The sequence below is a fragment of the Falco punctatus genome (genome assembly GCF_963210335.1).
Source record: "Falco punctatus genome assembly, chromosome: 11".
In the NCBI taxonomy this organism is placed as follows: Eukaryota; Metazoa; Chordata; class Aves; order Falconiformes; family Falconidae; genus Falco; species Falco punctatus.
In genome coordinates this window covers 4,656,591-4,675,981 of record NC_137591.1, presented here as the reverse complement: position 1 = coordinate 4,675,981, position 19,391 = coordinate 4,656,591, and the positions used below count along the sequence as shown (strand labels likewise).

Below are 19,391 nucleotides of genomic sequence, written 5' to 3'. Positions count from 1 at the left end.
AATTTTCCATCAGGGATTTGCACTCTTGCTATGTCAGCACAGGGGATCAGACTGTTCTGTGGCAAAGCACAAGCATGTAGAGTCACAGCACTAGCTGTCTGAAATGCTTGAGGTTTTTTCACAATAAATTTTTTGAAGGACAGAACGATCATTTAGTTGTGGGATTTGATGCCAGTAGTTTGTACTAGAACATACTTTTGTCACCCCTATATTTTAAGAAGTTTTATAACTTACATGTACTGTGTTGTCCTTTCTCCTAAAGATGCCTAGAGGGACTTGTTTCTCAAAATTTGCCCTATCTGTATAGTTTAACAAGACTCTGTGTACTATCTAGGTGTTTCCAATACATTTAATTTTATTGTGGTTAACAGTAAAGATGTTTTTCTTTATTCCCTTTCATGTAACCAGGGATTTGAAATGGTAGAGGAGAGATCCTGTCACCTTTATTAGTTTTATTAGTGATAGAAGGCAGTTGCTTTATTAGCATACTGGCTTTCCTCACTCTCAGAATTGGAATCCAGTTCTCATCCTCCTTTCTTGGTTCAGCGAAGGCACAGGTTCCCGTTCCCTTGGTTTCATAGAGACTTACAACAACCGTTCCCAACCCTTGCTTGCTTTCTTGTTTTGAAGCAACTTCTCGCACCCGCTGTGCTTAAAACATTTCTGAGACACAGTTTGATACCAGAAATTGGACAGTGACATGTAGAGAGAATCCATATGAAATAGCTTCATGGCTCTGTTTTGTTTTTATTGGGACAAGTGTCCATGTAATGATTAGCAAGACCATAATTGTTACTCTTGAGAGAAATCAGGCAGAAAGGCTAACCACCAAGGCACAGAAAAGCATAAGTTGCAGATTTTTGTACAAAGATACTCCTCCAGATGAGGGTTGAAAAACACTAGAAGAACACAAATAAGGAGAGCCACTGTGCCTGTGCCTTGCTGTGCCTTATAAGCGTGTATAAGCAGCCGAAGTGAGTTGGATTATCATTTTTCCCAAGTGCAGTTTTCAGCTAAGAAATGTGTAGTACTGCTAAGGGTTGCATTCCCCTGAGCATTACTGACCTTCAGTACATAAATACATTTTGACCCATGTAGGGCCTGGTTTTGTGAGCACCTGCTCAAAGTATGAGAAGATAGATTTAGGTGAGATATTAGGAAGAAATTCTTTACTGTGAGGGTGGCGAGGCGCTGGCACAGGTTGCCCAGAGTGGCTGTGGATGCCCCATCCCTGGCAGGGTTCAGGGCCAGGCTGGATGGGGCTTGGAGCAACCTGGGCTGGTGGAAGGTGTCCCCGTCAGTGGCAGCAGGGTTGGAACTACATAGTATTTAAGGTCCCTTCCAACCCAAACCCTTCTACGATTCTATGAAGGGTTTTCTGTTGCTGTTTTCTGCACAGCTTCCAGCTAGTCCTTTACCAGGTAGACATTTTAGGGAGGAGTGTGGTGTGGAAGCTCTGGTGGGAGCACATTGTTTTTGTCAAGGAAAAGTGATGTGGCAATGCGCTCCTCACTAAGCGGACTGGGGAGTGTTAGATCTAACTGTGTTACTTCTTTTGGAGCTTTGGAAGTGCAGGGGATCCAGCAAGGGAAAACACCCTGGAAAATAAACCAACTTCTAATCAATATTTTTTCCTCTGAAGAGTCTTTGCATGACAAGAATATGGGGGGAGGGCTGCGCTATTGCCCAGCCCAACCTCTCCCTCCCCAAACCATGGGGTGGGGGATGACAATCTGTTGCATTTTGAAGATCCCTTCCTTGCCCAGCCCTGTAGCTCAGAACTGAGTTAAACACCTTGAATATATCCAGCGAAATACTGAGTCCAGTAGCCTTCTGTCAGACTCCTTTTGCTTTCAAAACGTCTAGTAAGAGAATTTTTGCCTAATTGTCCCAGACGAGCGTATTCCAACCTGTTGTCATGAAATCACTCATTTCTGTTAACTTTAAGTAGTTTAGGTGCTGAATCCTATATCTGTAGAGTAGACTGAGGGAAGCAGTGTTCGAGTGTCTTACAGCAGATAAATTGGGTATGTGTTATCCTCTGGGTTGGCAGCTGGTACTTAGCTTAGGTGAAAGAGATGAGTAATGGCCCTAAAGATGCTAAGCTGTTTGAAGCCCTTCTGATAAATGGGGTCTTTTTGTGATGAGCTATTCTCACTTTATTTGACTGGTTGGTATAAAGGCTTTGTATATACAAGCACATTACTCATTATTTACTGGTCATGGTTGTAAGGTTGTTTAATTTTGCAATAGTCCCATCTAAGGGATGGTTCTTGCATTGCATGAAAGGCAGACTGAGCAAGCTTTGCTTTTCATTTGCTTTGTATAACTTTGCCCCTGTGGAAACACTGGATAGCCTGCACATTTGCCGTGAGATGCAAAATGCCACGCTTGTGGCTTTCTGGATGTGGAAGTTTCACTCATCCCAGAGGAGAACAAGGCATGGAAACAGAGTAAAAAAAGCACGAGAAAGAAAATAGGTATAGTGGAAAATGGGGCTTTTCTTTTTTGGCACTAAATCCCCAATATCCCCACCATCTCCCTCTCTCTACTCCCGCTCTCATGTTGTTTATTCTTTCTTCTTGTATTCTTGCCACTTTCTTGTTTGTGTTCCCTTTTGTTTATTTTTTTTCACTTTTTTTCTTAACTGTTGATTCTTCTTCTCATCTCTTTTCTCTCTTCTCTTCTTCCCTTTAATTTTATTCCTTTTCTTCTGTTCTCTTTCTCTCTTTCCATACTCTTTCCATGTCTCAGTCCTTTACCTGTGTCTCACATAATAAAAAGCAAAGAGGAAGGGATGGTTTGAAGCTTGTTCAGTGTTGCATCCCCCAGGTCCACTCCCAAGGCCTGTAGGACTTCAGTAAAGGGTTGTGATGCTCTGTTCTGTGGGTACAGCGTATCCACACTGCGCTTATTGGGCTGTGCCAGTGTTCTTGGATTGGAAAAGGAAAGATTTAGGATGGCATTGATCACAATGCTAAAATAAACTGCCCTCCCTTAGCCAAAGGAATATGAGTTTGCAAATGCCAGCGTTTGATACACAAAATGAAGGACACTGGCTAAGGAAGCCAGCTGCCTGGGTTAGCTGTTCAGGATCTGAAATGGCAAGTCTTTAAAAGCAAAGAGACAGAAGAATTCATTTATATTAAAACAAACTCTGTCATGAGTCATTTGACTTCTTTTTCTCTTACATGCATAGTTTATGTCTCAGGCCTTCTAAGGCCCGAGTAACATCTGATACTCTTTAGGCTGAGCTGGCTCTAATCGGAGGAGCATCCTGCTTCCAGTTACAGTGTACCCCTTAGAACTCTATTTAATTTGAGTCTTGTGTTTACAGGCTGTAACTATTACTTATTTGTCATTTTATGGTAATAGGAAAGATTGCCTGTTATTCAGTCCTAGCCGTGCTGTTGAATAGCTCTGGGTCCTCAGCAGAAGCAGAGATAAAGTGGCCCGAGAGGGGCTTTTACTTTTTGCCTCATTGGTTTTTCTCATGCAGGTTCATTGGTGCAGGTCAGCAGGCACCAGTGGGGGCAGGTCCCTTGCCATCCTCCCAGCCACTGCCTCAGTCCAACGGTATCAGCAGAGCATGGCTCTGCGGTTCTCAGGCAGCTTGCATATGACCTGCACGTGGGGTTTCTTCCCTTCTACTTTGAAAGAGCCAACATCAAAGTGTACACTGTCTGAAAAATCGAGCTTTGCCTCTTTTGCCCTTTTTTTTTTTTTTTTTCCCTTTGGTCCTTTCCTTATCCTTCGTCTCCCCCCTTTTGCTCCCAGGTTTTTGTTTAAATATTTTTACCAGGTGCTTCAGGTGCAGCGCTAGTTAATTGCAGCTAGAATGAAAGATGTGTAAATCCTTCAGGTCTTGTTCACTGCTTCTGCCAAGGCCTATACAGACCTGAAGGGGGAAAGTGAAACGCAGACAAAGGTCAGAACAGCTTTGTCCCACTCTGAGGCTTACAGGGAAAGTGTTCAGCCAGCTTCCCCGGGCAAGGTAACCCTCGGGGCGCCCTGCTCGAAGTGACTGCACCTTAATTAAGCAGCATGACTCTTGTTCCCCCTAGTGGCTAATTACACAGGGCCTGTTCCACGCGAGCAATTTGTTTAGCTGCCTTTAAACTTACCTCCCTAATTCTCTTCCAATCTATGTTTCTTGCTATGTTTTGTAACTTTCTCAGTCTGTCCGAATGGTGGCACTTACCATTCTTTTGCCTGTGACCTCAGGAAGCAGGAAAGCGTACTATGGATAGATACTGCCTTATATCTGCAACACAGCAATAGGGGTTTGGGTTGGAGAGGATTGTGTATGTATTCCACCCATGCATGCAGTGTTTTTTCTGCAGCATTCGCAGTAAGGGTTAAGTAAGAAGGGCTTCTCTGTATCAGGATCCCTGTTAGTATTGTAACTCCTCAAGTATGAACAGATACGAACATTCAGAAATGTTAGACACCTCAAATCAGCAGGCTTGTTTAATGTCCTGGAGATAAGAACTGAATCGCCTGGCTTCACAGATCACACAAATACCATGTAAAATGTAGGGCAGTATTTCTTAGTGACAGAGGGGAAAAAAAGCTGCATTTGCCAATGTCGTTCTTCTTAGCCTGGTGATGGCAGACACCCTGTCATCAGCAGTACTAGTTCAAATCTGACACAGACCGCTATAGTATCAAGTTCTTCAGAGTTTACCTCTGTATAAATAAAAGCAGAATTTTGCAATGAGAAAACAATATATGTTACCTAGCTTGAGGGTCGGAGTACATAGGTTTTATTGCCAGCTTTGCCACTGACTCTGTGACTTTGGGCAAGTTGTTTAACTTTGTTCTTCATCCAACTGATTTGTGAAGCAGACGTAGCGGTGTTTAAGTACCTCAGAGGCTGGTCTTATAGTTACATTAAAAGTGATAGAATTAAAAGTGCAAAGAAAATCTATGATGCTGCTAATGGTGTTGCTCTGGAAGATTTAAGTAAGAACGGAAATGCCGGTAGACAACTCAGTTGCACATAATTGGAATATCTTTTGGTTTCTGAACGGGAAAACAGAATCTTACTTGAGAACTGCAACCAGTTTATTATGTGTGGTAATCTTCATTGCGGTGTATATAATATGAAAGGTGGCCTAGGCAGTATGACACTACTACAACTCTGAAGGTTATATCAGTTTTTAATATTTACAGCATTCATTACTTTTAGAGGTTGTGTTATACATTGACAATGAAATGCACTTCATGCGCAGAATTCTTGTTTTTAGAAAATATTTGGGCAGGAATGGGAGACCACGTCCTTTAAAACACAGATTCACTCAGTTTGTATTGGCAGTTCCTTAGGAGCAGCAAAGGCCAATTCAAGATCAGCATTTTCATTCACAGGCTTGTAGCCTTAGACATCTAATGCTGTAACTTAGACATTTAGCACGCAGCTGCGACACTGGGTGCTCTTTTTGCTCAAGTATGGAGCCTTCTAAGCTGCAGTTGTAGACGCTTGCTGGAGACTTCTGAAAATCAGATGTTATCCTTTTTTTAACTGCAGTGGGATCAGGATTAGCAGAAACAACAGATGCATCTTGCATTGCTGAGCATTTTTTGATTTGCATCTGAAACTGGTTTGTGACAGGTCAGTAACCCAATGAATGTAATGTAAAACACTCAGCAGGATAAGACCTCCTTGTTATAAATGTATCCTTTTTCTGGCGTGTCTGGGTTGTATTTTTTTTTAATTAAGTTACTCAGTTGTAGAATGGCCTGCATTCCTTCTCTTCTGTAAAAATGAAATGACTGACAGCTTTTCAGCTGCGCATGGTCCTACCGTTTGTTGGAAGAGGAGGGGGCAGGATGGGACCCGACCAAATTTTTGATGTACTATATATAGAGAAAAAAATGTTGAGCATGAGAAAACCACTTCTTATCAAGTAATTCAGTTAGATCTGTTACTGATAAAGTCTGATTTTATATAGCTCTTCACAAATTATTCTAATCCCAATAACCAAGCCAGAGCAGAACAATGGGTAAGTGCATTTAGAAAAGTTGTACGGTAAAATTAGGACTTTCATCAGATAAAAGTAATACACTTTCCCTCCCCCTATTCTAGACTTGTCATAGCCAAAGAAATACCTTTGAATAAAAAACAGCTTCTTTTTTTTTCTCCTTTTTCTTTTTTAGATTTGCTGTATTAAGCAATTTCCAAAGTAAAAAATTGCTGCTAATGGAAAAGCGAAACAAATCTGGGATTTTGAGCTAGTGGAGTATTCGTGCAAGTAATTAGCCTGTACAAAAGGAGCATTCATCTTGAAATGACAGATAAGTGCTAAGGACAGGATTGAAAACTGTAAATATGTTAGCACTTTAAGCGAGAGCACAGCTTCAGCACTTGTTAGACTCATCAGCTGCTGTAAACAATATGGATCTTTGAAATGATCTCTGCTGAGATCTCAGCACATCAGATAATGATATAGTTGTTCATTTTTGCTTCTTCTGTTTTGTTTTTTCTTTGAGAAAGTACTTTCTGCAAAGAATAGGCCTGTGCTGCTGCCAGCACACACACTTATCTTTCTCAACGAGCAGACCCGGCGAGGGCTCAGAGTCACTGTGGGGAGTAAAGAACAAGCCTGCAGAGCTGGGCTCTGCCTTTCCCGATTTATGCACGAGCGAGGAACAGTATGTGCAGCTGCAGTACAACTTTCCTCTCATGGCTGTGCCTCTACTCAAGGCTAGGAAAGGCTCTTTGAGGTCATCCAGGCTCAGTTCACAGTTAGGACACTTCTTCAAGTATGATTTTAGAAGGCAGGCTGTTCAGGTGGTGGTAGCAGTTTGTCTTGTGTAGCTTTGCAAAGGGTTAACAGTGACCAAGTTGTAACAGTGGAGGGTTTCATTTTGTGAAAACTGCATACAATAGAAATTAATTTGAAACTAATAAATCCCCTTTGCAAAGGGCACTATAAACAGCTTGCATACCACGGTAACTCGCAAACACTCGCTGACCTTGCTGAGGTTCTGATTGGTGACCTACAAGTGAAAAGCTCCATGAGCCGTTTGAGTCTCTGCTATTCATCTCTTCTCTCAGCTTGCTGTCTTTAAATAAAAGGACAGACCCTCAGCAGCAGGAATTGGCTCGATTCTTAGGATCAGCTGAATCGTGAAGCACAAAGTGTTTTTTCTTCAGTTGTGTCCCGCACTGGCTGGATTTCCCTCCTAAGTGTTTGATATTAATCTAGCGGTGTTATTGATTCCCATGGAATATCTGAGAGACTGAGGTGTAGAAGGCTTGCGTGACTTGTCCAAGATTAAATTTCGGGAGCCGATGTATCTGACTGCCCTCTTACAGTCACAGAAGTTGTGCTGGGAAGAGCTGTCCCCTGTAAGCGCTTCAGGAGCAGTGGGTTAGAAATTTCTCATTAGAGTGAAGGGGCAAGGTTTGCTTGGAAATAGGAGCCACAAGGTGCAGATCACTGGGGGCTTAGAAAGAGGGAAACAGGATGGGACAGCAAAGTAAAAGTAGGAATGGTGACCCAGCTGGGTGTTGTACGGTGAGAACATCCCTCTGGAGGGATTTTGTGGCGTTCGCCTTTCGCAGAGATAAAAAGGATAGCTTATAAACAAGCTTGTCCACCCTCCCACCTAGCCAAAATTTGGAGGTGGGAAGGTGGAGACTGTCTAGTGTCCTCTTCTCTGCAAGATTTCAGCTTTTAAGATAACCCCTGGGGCAGGATGGTGCTATATTAGATCTCAGGCTGTGAGCCAGCCAAGCTCTGCTACCACTTGATGACTCACATGCTAACTGCACTTTTAACTCTAACTGGTGTGTTTTCAGACAGAACCAGCTATTGTTTTGGGCACAGTCAATTATAAAATGTGCTCTGTTTCTATTTGCCAAATGAATACAGATGCTTTCTTAGAAGATCTCCCAAGGAAAAAGATGCCTCAGATACCTTTAAAAATTCCTGCTGGCAATGCTGGATGGCAGGTTTGATTTGCTCATTAAAAGAGGTTATGTAATAATGCTGTAATCAAAGGCTCTTTTATGGCTCTGGGGCAGGTGGGGATTAATAGCCCTTGGTTTTGCTTTTGTATGGAAAAATGTCAGGCCTGACAGCTAGAGTAGTGATGCGCGTAACTTTTGACTTTTATCGACGAGAAAAATTTCTTCCCAATGAATTTGTGTAAGTTGGTGCCTCCAGGTTTTTCTGTGCAAGAAATGTAATTGCAATACACAGACAGTTTGTGCATAGGAAGAGGTTCCTACTTACACAGAAGCTGTAATGCTAAAGAGAACTGTATTTACCACTTCCCAGTGGTCTCCGAGAGATAGCAGCCAAACTTTTTAGGAGCAAGGAGAGCAGAACAGCTATTGGGATGTGACTGTTACAGTGTCCTCATACAAGTCTCTCTGAATTCTGTGTCTACGGGAATTTCACAGTTCAGGTTGAGATTCTCCCTTGGTGGTGTTAGAGCACATTTAGCAACAGACTGGCTGTCCCATTGGTCAGACCAAGCTTCCCAGGTTTAGGGAATTTGTAGCGATATGTATCGAGCATTTAAAGTGCTTTTTAGGAGCAGCGCTCTTCTTGAAGGACAGTTGTAATGGCAGAACAGCAAATGAGAGCAGTAGCTTCTCATCCCTGGCTGCCTCTGATTTTCGGACCCAGAGAGGAGAGGATGCCTGGTTTTTAACAAAATGGGACAATATCATCAGCTGATCACAGAACCATATCATAGAATAGTTTAAAGATCAGGTAGTCAAACCCCCCTGCGGTGAGCAGTGTGCCTTGCTTCAGCTCCCACTTGGCTGAGCCACTTGTAGCCCCTAATTTGGGAAAGAAAAGTACTTTCTGAAACGATGTGTTAGGAAAGGTTACTGACTTCTTGTCTGTCGCAATCATGGCAAGGAACCATTTGCCTTCTGTCACAGTAGCTGTCTTCCTGTACTGTGCTTCATGAGGAGAAACGGCTATGCAGTCCAGCTCTGAGTCTTAACCGATTTCTCATTTCTTCTAGCTTTTACTCTCTGCCTGCCACACTTTGGGTATCTATAAAATACCAGTTTTTCTTTTAAGTGATATTTTTTGTTGGAGATAGGATGTCTGTAAGGTTACTAGAAAGGCTTTCTTCATATTTTAGTGCAGTTTCACTCTCTGCTTTAACATCTCAACCTTCTACAGGTTTACAGTAGTGAAAGACTTTTTTTTTTAAAGGTCTCTTGTTTTTTTATGAGCCCCTGTCCACTGTAATTTCCCAAATGCAGTCCAGATTGGGTAAAATGTAAGCATATTTCTGAGGAACAGGGTGGGTTTTGTTTTTTATAGTAAACCACACATCAAATTAACTAGATAAAAAATAATCCCAAATCAAAACTCACAGCAGGGATTTCCCTCATTAACCTCAGGTAGACGCTGGAGAATGGCAAAGAATACATTTGAAAGGTGAGGGGAAAAGGAAATTCTCCTTCGGCAGTGTTGGACATAGGGGAGGAATAAGCAGATGGAGAAGAGTGAAATGTTGCAAATAGTTTTGTTTTCTTGATGGAGTAACCCTAAAGCAAAGTGTAGGCAGAAGCTGACAAAATCGCAGCTAGATACCCCCAAAATGGTAAAACCCAGCGAGTGGGGAAGTGGAGAGACATGTGCAGATTAATTAGATCGAAAAAATGTTTTGACAGCATAAGTGAACATATGGAAAGAATTGAGAGAACCCAGTCCAGTTCCCCATGTGTAAACGATGCCTTAGCCATAGCTCATAAAGCAAATACAGATGCAAAAAAAAAAAAAAAAAAAAAAAAAAAGAAGAAAAAAAAAGCCCCTTTTCTATCCCCTCCCCCCCGTAAACCCCAATCCCTTGCCAGATGGCAAATAAAAGTTTGAACTCAATGACTAAATGCAAGGAAAGCTGTACGTTCAGCTTGAACGTGAAAAGAAATCAGCTGAATAAATCTGAATTTTGCACCTTAAAGGAAGTGGTGCAGTTCAACTAAATATTGTGTCAAGTACACAGCGGAGTGTCAGGATATCCTGTGTGGGTGCTTGTTCTTCAGCTTCTCTGCTTTACCCTCTCCTGCCCAAAGGACTCCTCCTGCTTTCTGTCCAGCTCATTTCTTTTGTTGTGCAGGTCACTGTGGAATCACACACCTGCCCTGCCTACCCCAAAGGTTTTACCACCTAAAATTGAGGGGAAAAAACTTAGGATAGATAGTGCAACAGAGGGCGAGAAGGGAGCCAGAGAAGCAAAATAACTTATTCCAGGTTTTGCGGAGGAGCAGCGCTCCCAAGCTTAGTTTACTTCATCACCAGCAGTGACGAGTAGGGCTGATGTAGCTTGTAGCTGTAGTACAGTGCTCTGCATCTGGATCTGATGTCAGGATCTGCTGTTGGGATCTGCTCTCGACTCCCAGGTGAGCTTGCTTTCTGTTAAACAGCGCTACTTGTCAGCATAACATTTCCAAGTCTAAAAAGTGGGTTAAATCAATATATTTTCATGTGGTTTATACGGACAAACCTTCTTAGTCTATTGTAACAGTGATGCTGTGTGTGGTTAACAAATGTATTCCACCTCAGGAGGGGGTGAGGGAACTGTACGGTCTGGCGTTGGTGGTGGAGTCGGGGAGCCTCCCCTCCGGTAAGGAAGCTGCCAGCCGTGGCATGGCCACCCCTGGCGCGGGGCCGGCGGGGAGGCAGAGCGGGCGCTCGGCTGTGGGGGCCACCCTGCTGGGCAGGCTGGGCAGACCTCCGCGCTGCTGTGGTCCCATCTTACCAGTACCTGGGCTAGCCCTATTAAAGCTGCCTTGGGTCTTCCTACACAGGCATTGTAAAGTGGCCATACGCTTCATGAATAAGTTATACAAACTTATGTCAGGGTAAGTGTGGCTAAACCGTGCCCCAGACTGCTTAGATGTTGCCCACAGACTGTTGATTCACAGCACCTAGTGCCAGCAATCTGTGAAACTGAAACAGGAGCTAAACACTTGGGCTCTTTCCATTGCCCGGGTAAGCTGAAACCCCTGCTAAGCTGTCAAGTTTGCATCCAAGCAGCTTTGGGCACGAAGAGGTGCCAGCAGTGGAGCCCTCACAAAGCAAACTGCTTAATTATTTGATAGTCAAAGGCAACTTGGGGGAGTGCAGAGTCAAGTCAACAACAAACCAACCTATATTTAGTAGCAGTGTGGCTAGAGCTTAGACCCAAACATAGTTTCCAGCTGATAGATGATGTAGCAATCATAGCTGACCCTCATCCCATTCTAAATTTGGTCTGCGGAATAAGTAATTAATATCATCGCTAGCACAACAAGCCACCCTTCACAGCAGCTGCATTGCCACTGCTGCTCCTCTTATGGCTTTGTCTGTTGGCTGGCCAGCCTGGCTGAAGCACAAGCTCAGTGCGATGCCAAGCTACGGTGGCCACAGCCTGTCTAATACTCAGTGTAGTCACTGAAGCAGAGTAAAAGTAGGTGCTTTGGAGGTAGAAGATGTACTGTGTCCTCATCTGCACTTGTCTCTACTGTTATGTGATCTCTTTTCCATTTGTTCCTGTCTCTGATACTAAGGAGTGAAAACCATGCTCCTGTGGTGGAGGACGGGTCAAGCGGTACGTACTTGAATGAGGCATGAAGGGCCGCAGTAGGACTGAGAGCTCCGTCTACCACCCACAGCACAAAATCAGGGACAAACCTAGAGTTTACCAACTGTGTACAAGCTAGACCAGACCTGGGGGAAAATAACAGGAGCAGCCTATTTCAGAGAGAGGTAACTGAAAATTAAGAGAGTAAATTACATGTCCCAGTGACCTGGGGAGTCCGTTGCAAACTTTCTGGTTCCTGATTCAGTGCTTGAACTAGAAAACTGCATTGTCTCAGTACTGAGGATCCATCCAGTTGGCCTCTGTCAACTGAAGTTGGATGGTTTAGGGGTAGAATAGTGTTGTGCTTCTTCTAAGCTACCTGCCTGATTCCCCGCTACTGCTGTCAGTCTTCAACAACTGCATAAAAAACTCCTCTGAGATGGGCCAGCGCTGTTACTGAGTTATGGATAGTGAGATTCAAAAGGCCAGTGACTTCTTCCTGGAAGACAGACTTGAACTCAAGTCCTGAGCTGGTGTCCTGCTCGCTGGACCTCCATCCTTCCATCCTCTTCTCCCTCCTCTGTAGTCTCACTTACAGACAGAAACTCTCTCTCTCTGTCTCTCTGAGGTTTGATATGAACATAGAAATCTACGCTGGAACAGAGCAAAAGGAAAATACAAGCTTGTGTGAAATTTTCCACCTTTTCACTAAGCGAATGAAAGCCAAATTTTCACACTTTGGTCTTAGGTGTGAAATTTTTGCTCAGCTCTAATATTTATCCATAATGTGTTTAAAACTTGGCTCACTCCATTCAGAATACCACAGAGAATTGAGTTACAGATTTTGGGCTTTGTGCATGCTGCCAAGATCTGCCCCTATAACTCAAACAAATTTAAGGGGGGAAAAAAAAACGACTAAAAAAATATTGTATACGGTCCATCACATGCTTTCTTCATGCAGTCATATACCACTAAAAAGTAATGTTCTGCTAGGGCTGTGTTACATAAATATATTCATGTAACTCCCCTAAGCATAGATAAGGTGAATATTGCATCTCCAGGCTATTAAGTAAGTAATCCCTAAATAAAGGCCTATAAGAAAATAGCAGCCTTGCTTACAGTTCTTAGAAAAGTTTAAAAGTATTTCTTGAACATCAGCATTTCAAGAAATCTATTTTTTCCCCTCAAATTCAAATATATCTGTGGCTGGACTTCTTAAAATGATGCTAGTTAGCATCTGCTAGTCTCAGCTTATGTGTGTGGAATAGAGATGAGTGAGAGAGAGGTTCTTCGCTGCTGAAGAGCAGTAAGAGTTATTACATATAACATTATTTACTGGTTTTGTTGTGAGGACTTAGAAGTATAAAGCCAGACTGTTAGTTTGAAGGTACTTACACCTGCTGAAATCTGTAAATCAGAACAAATCTGGTGGAGAAGAATGTTCCTACGTTTCAGTCTACTGTGAACGGGGTAACTTTTAAATTCCTTTCCACTGATGCTGGATCTGTGACTGTGGAGCTGTACAAAAACACCAGAGAGGCAAGACTGGCCGGAGTGGGAGTCTGAGTAATGTCTTCAGGGTAGGGAAGGTAAATTCGTGTTTCAAAGGTCTGTGTGATTCAGGAGTTGAGACTGACCTTCCATGCATACCCTCGTCATTCTCAGGAATGACGTGAAGTACATTTGCTTGTACAGATTTCTCACTACTTTTTGCTGTAAGAATGGCAGCATTTGATCACTTGGCTTGTATTGGCACAGTGAAAATTAGTATCATTTCCTCCTTTTGCATAAGTACTAAGATGAAGCGAATGAACAACTTCAGTTTGGGGAGAAGAAGGGTAAGCCATCTTGTGCCAGCTTGTGCCGAGATTCCTGAATGAGTTATAAGTTATGATCCAAAACTGGTTTGCAGCAGAGGTATTTTTTATCCTTCATTCGTAGGCCGCTCATTCTTGGTGCAACAGAGCCACGGCTGTCACTGGACAAGCCACAGACCAGCACCAGACTTAGTTAATTAGCATTCGAGTGCCTCTCTGTGTTTTCATTTGTCTGAGGATCCTTCCCCCAAGTAGCTGGCACGCTGTTGCTATAACCGGAGCACGGTATACCCACACAGTCTGGTGAGCTTTGCTGGATGCTTTTGTGTGTGCAGGCCAAATGCTTCCAGCCACTGAAATTGTACAGTAAAGCTTTAGATGGTATGTGGTTGTTCTCACTATTAATGACTACACTAGGTAGAAGTCCAAACATTATCGAAATGAGTAAGTGGGGAGAACATAGCTGGGAAATTGCATTTGTGCTTGAATGCTTCATCCATTTAACTTTGGATACAATTTTTGAAGTACCTAAAAAAGCAGAAGCCCGAATTCTTAAGGGGACTGATGTTCCCAGCTCATTAATTTCAGTGGGATTATGTTAATTGATTTCCTTACCAAAGGCTGGCATCCCTAAATCTGGTTTCTCATTTGATATGTGCTTTTAAGGGCCTACCTCCCATTACTTTTCAGTAATATCAGCCACAGGAGTCCTTGAGTCACTACTGAAAATCAGACTTAGGGATTCCTTTCCATTATTGAAAGGACGACAGCTGAAATTTCCAGCTTTTATATGCTGTGTCAAAATAGGCTTTCCCTGGGAGATGTACTGCCTGCTGAGGCTGCCCTGGTGTCTTAAATTTACCGCTGCCCCAGATCATGCCGAAGAGCTGAATTCAGTATGGAATGAACCTGAATGCCTACTGACTTCCCCTGCTGGGTCACCCTTCCAGCAGCAAAACAGCACCTTGTTCTGAAACCGTGGTGGGCTTTGGAGAATTTTGTTCCCTGGGCCTGGGCTCCTTCTGTCCGGGGCAGGGTAACCCCGTTTGACTAACTCTTCATGGTAAGCAGAGTGTTTACTGGCTTGTATCTGTCTCAGCTTTGACACTCTAACAAAAGGTTAGAAATCATGAATGCATCCCTTTATTTCTGCTCCACAGTGCCTCTCTTTTTTTTCTGTGTAAACCCTTCACTTGCCTCTTGCCCAGCCTTTAGAAATTATGATCAAATGCGAACTTTCAGGGTTTATTTATAGCATAGCCTTTATGGAAAGAGAGAAAAGAAATGATTAAAAAGCAATTTTACAAAATATTTTGTTTTAAGAGAGAATTCGTTGTGTTCAAATCACTCTATTCATTGTACTGTCTAGACTGGCAAACAAAGAAGATAGAGCGTCATTCAAATTAAGATTGTGAAATTCTTGGTGACTGGAATTAGATTTGGATGTCAACCCTCAAACAAACTATTTCTGAACAGCAGTATTATCACTTCGCTATATTTAAGGCTTTGTTGGAGACAGAGCAGTGCACAAGGTTGATCCGATTCAGTAATGCGATTCTAATGTTCCTTTGTTTCCGATTTCATTATAAATTCATATTTTCAATGTTCTGTTCCTCTTTGCCCCCAGAAAATTGTTGAAAAGACTCTCCTCTGGGAGTATAGTTTTTGTTCAAACTAACAATGACCAAACTGACTTAAAAAAAACACCAAAACAACACACAACCAAAATGCAAATTGAGAGGGAATTAATTTAGTGTATTTTGAGCAACCTAGAATGAGTGAGTTGTTAAAAATTGCTGGGTGTATATTTTTTAACATGTCATTCCACATTACCATGGTAGCTGCTGTGAGACCTTAATGCAGTGGATTCTCAAAGACCTATGTATTTTCAGTAAATTTAAAAATACGTAAGTATTTTAGCCAATAAACTGGAAAGATTGCTTTGGCATCTTCCTCCTTAGCTAAAGGTGGATAGTCGGGTGGACCAGCAGAAGATAAGCAGCAGCCAGGTCCTGTTTCCTAGTTTTGATCCGGCCTTGAGGGGCCGGTTTTCCTTTAGGGATCTCTCCATCCTGCTCTGCTCCGGGCCCCCTGGGAGCAGTGGCACCCTCTGCTGCTGCCTGTGGGAGGACGGGGTCTCTGTGCCAGGGGTTTCAGGTTTGAGGAGACCTCATAGGGAGCATAGGAGGCTTTCATCAGCCCTTGGTTTCACCCTTTGAAGATGGCTGCTGCAAAGCACTTGGAGTGTTGCAAGCACTGGGTGTGGGGGAGGCACAGGTGGGGAGCGAGGGGATGTGCGGGAGGGAGCCCGAGCCAGGCCCGGGGCTGCAGTGGCCTGCAGGACAGCTGGGCCAAGCCAGGCTGCCCTCACCTTCCACACCTGGTGGAGTCGGCGCTGGTGTCTTGTCTTTTGAACCAGCCTGAGGAGACCTGGAATTAATGAGGAACAGCATAAAAAGAAAACCTGTCTGAAGATATCTCTATCTCAAAAGGCTGGCTTGTTTCCCGAAGAAGCAGTAATGTGTTTTTCAGTACTGGAAGTCATAAGAGGCCCCAGAGTAAGGCAGCACACAGGTGTGTAGGGTACTTGGGGCAGAAGCAGAGCGTGTCCTGGGACAGGCGCTGTTTGAGTCCTGTTCTCTGAACGCTGCCCAGGACGGGGCAGCAGCTGGCAGGGCCTGCCTGTGCCGAGGGGTGTATGGCAGTTGGTCCAGCTCTTTCATTTTTTTTGCACCTGAAAAAAAAAAAAATTGGCATTTGTCTGATACGTTTAGACCTTTTAGATGTCTTGGTTTTATTTTTGTTCAGTATCTCCAGGGCAATTCGAAAGGAGATAGAAAGCAGGGAGCAGAAAGCAAGGTGACTCTTGCCATGCGTGACAGTGCTTCGAGGGGCTTTGCCTTTGCCTTATGTTTTCTGTAAGACACACGCTATCTGGAGAGGCAGTATTGATTGTAACAGAGGGAACTGTTTTTTACTCCGAGAGGGTTTTTTTTCTGTGTGTTTGTTCATTTTTTGGGGGTAGCCTCTAAATCCAGCTGGCCATGCAAGGGAGTTGTAAAAGACAAACTATTGCAAACAGGAACAATGCTTGGGCTAGTATCACCTGTTAAAGAACAGGGAATAAAATGCCCATTTCTCTTACTGGGAAAGTTACTAACCTTTCCATGCCAGTGTTTTAATCTGGCTGGTGTGCAGAGTCTCTGTGCCAGCAGGCTCACATGTCCCAGGGAAAAGAACACACTATCTCACTGGAAGTGTTATTTCAAGGGTGTTTCTTGGGGAATCAAAATACAATCAACTTCTGCACATATGAAAGAGTACGGGCATGTGAGTGCACAGAAGTACTCCCTGCTGTTTTATCAGAAGCCCTAGCGGAGTAAAACCCTGACTGCACCATCACTGGCAGTGCTTTTTACTTTGGTAGAGCCACAGTTTCATCCAGTATTAACCCCCTGAGGTTGACAAACATAGAAAGTAGGTGTTTCACATTCTAGTAGCAATTCGGACTTGCAGTATAAAAGGACTTGTCGATGCTGAAGGATGAAGCAAACGTGCCGAGAACATGCCAGGTAATACTGCAGGTTCAGCCAGCCAGGCAGAGCTGGGGGCTGCCGGCTGCTCTGGCACGTGGGTGGCATCCCAGGCACCTCGTGCCTAGCTGAGCAAACACCGCTGTGCATGGGAGAAAGAGTGCCTGCTGGCTGCACGGCAGCCCGCTCACATCCTGCCATTTAGGTCATGATCGCGTTTCTTTAACAGGGGAAACGGGGAACCCAGAAAGACATACAGCCTGCTGGTCATCTTGCTTGCCCTTTCCTGGGCCAGTGAAACAGTGCTTACATTGCTCATCTTCGTTGTGCAGTTCTAGGAGATCCCTGGCTGTGAAATGCTGGATTAGTGGAAAGCAAAGATTTTACTACAGCAGGTATTACAGCCTATAAAATCATCCAACCCTTTTAAAAATCCAGCCATAGTAGTTGCCTAGATGGCTTCCAGCCGCAGCACGGGCTGACTGTTCTCCAGGGGTCATTCCGATACTCTCCTAGTGCTGTGCTTTAGGCACTAACATTAAGACAGATTTAAGATCCTGCTTAAAAGCTATGAACAATGATACTGATTTAATCAGACACTGATTCTTGAATCCTGATCTTTTATGTTTGATACTGTTCCATCTGAAAGCTACCGCTTTCATGCTCCTTGTGAAATAACTTCCACTGAAAATAGCCTGTGCCTGCTGCCTCCACCCTTGCCTGAGGGCTTGATCCTCTATTAATGTGATTAGTGTCTCATTCACTCATTAGTGTCTCATTCCAGCGGGCTTGCTCAGGAGAGTCTACAGAAAATCAGAATCTCACATAGATGAGGAAAGGAGCCTATTATTCAGTCCTTTCCCTTCCACAGGTGACTGTCCCAGAGGGCCATTCTGTGAGATCCCTTTGCCTGACGTAGTTTTGGCCAAAAGCAGAGCAGGATCACGGGCTGCCTCACACCTCTGTGCTGGCCTGCGCGGGTGGCTGTGGGCTCCATGGCAGAACTTTGCGAGTTACCTTTGGCTTCTTGGAGCACACCCGAGTCCTCCCTGCTGCAGCGAGTTGATAATTTAAGAATATGATTAAGGGATCTCACGTACAGTATCATTTTATTTGAGAAATCCCTCCGGGGATGCAGTGTTTTTTGGTTGGTGTAAATAATAAAAGATAAGTCTGTTCTGCCTTGGACTCCCAGTAAGAAAGAGGAACAGATTCTGGTTTACTGAGGGGTCTGCAGCACTTTGTTCTCATGACTACTATATAATGGGATTGAACATATTTTATGCCATCTGGCCTGTTCAGCCGAAACAAAATACATCAGTAATGTTCCGATTGGTTTTGAAACATCTTGTTCTTGTCAAAAAGTATTTTAAATCAAAACAGGCTTTTCCAGTTTGTGTTTTGTCTTTTACTAGGAAGCCATGGCAAAAATGGGGAAAATCGGGAGAGTCGTGCAGCCTAACCACGAGCATAAAAGGTAATCCCGGCCCCGGCGAGCCCCGCGGGCGGCCGGTGTCCGCGGCCCGCCCGGGCTGGCAGGGATTACACGGGCACCCCACGGCGGGGGAGGGCTGCGGGGCAGCCCTGCGGGGCGGCCCGGCCGTGCCCCCGCCTTGCCTCGGCGCCGCGCCAGGCCCCCCCGGAGCTGCCCCCCGCCCCCCCGGAGCTGCCCCCCCCGGAGCGGCCTCCCCGGAGCGGCGGCGGGTCCCCAGCGGCGCGGCCATCCCCGCGTCCCGCCCGGCGCGCTGCGGGGCCCGCTGCGGAGGCGCTCCCGCCCGGCGCACGGGCACCCCCTGCCGGCGGCCGGCGGCACTGCCCGCCCTCGGACCCGGGCGCTGCGCGGCTGCGGGGAGCCCGGCGGCCGTGCGGGGCAGGAGGGCGCGAAGCCCCCGTGCCTCCCCGCCGGAGGGAGAGCCCTCTGAGCTCCAGAGCTGGCGGGAGGGGAAACGCAAGGTGTCCTTGTACCGGGAAATGGCAGCTGTGGGGGGAGCCCTGCTCCGGCAGCCTGCCGGCAGGACTCTGCTCCTTGTGCGAGCTGGGATTAGGGAAGAGTCGGAGCGGCTCTGATGCTAAATGAAGGAAGTAAACATAGCTGTTACAGGGGATTTAAATCCTAAAAGCTCAGGCTTTGCTGAAATTAACTTTCTTACACAGATTTTATGACAAGAAATACGAAGTGTTTCTGAAACTTGTGGAACATCAGAGAGAGTATCGCTCCATCATGAACAGCTTCTGATCTGGAGTCGTAATTGGGGAACAGCAGGGATAACAAATCTCTTGCGATGAGGGTAATTTCTTCATGCTGTACTGTCCATGGTGAAAATATGCTTTTATCATTTAAGGTCTACATTTTAATTTTTAATGAGAAATAAAATGCACTCACTTCACTGCGGAGCACTGAGTATGTTCTGTCGGTAATCCCTGCACCCCGGGGCCAAGGAATAACCATTTGCTCGGGTCAGAAGACAAGCCGGCCAGCTGCCGGTACCCCAGGGGCTGT

General features: G+C 44.7%; 1 protein-coding gene across 9 annotated transcripts in view; it reads left to right on the top strand.

Annotated features, from left to right (window-relative positions):
- Positions 1-19,278, top strand: part of FGGY (FGGY carbohydrate kinase domain containing) — a 325,564-nt gene extending 306,286 nt beyond the window's left edge. For 8 of the 9 annotated variants that reach the window (XM_080406372.1, XM_080406370.1, XM_080406375.1 and 5 more), the window contains 2 exons: positions 18,307-18,368; positions 19,046-19,278. In XM_080406372.1, the coding sequence (XP_080262498.1) occupies positions 18,307-18,368; positions 19,046-19,127 (144 nt within the window). In that variant the 3' untranslated portion in view covers positions 19,128-19,278. The remainder of the gene's footprint in view (positions 1-18,306; positions 18,369-19,045) is intronic. The other variant, XR_013931025.1, reaches the window with a different exon arrangement.
- Positions 19,279-19,391: the final 113 nt, after the last annotated feature.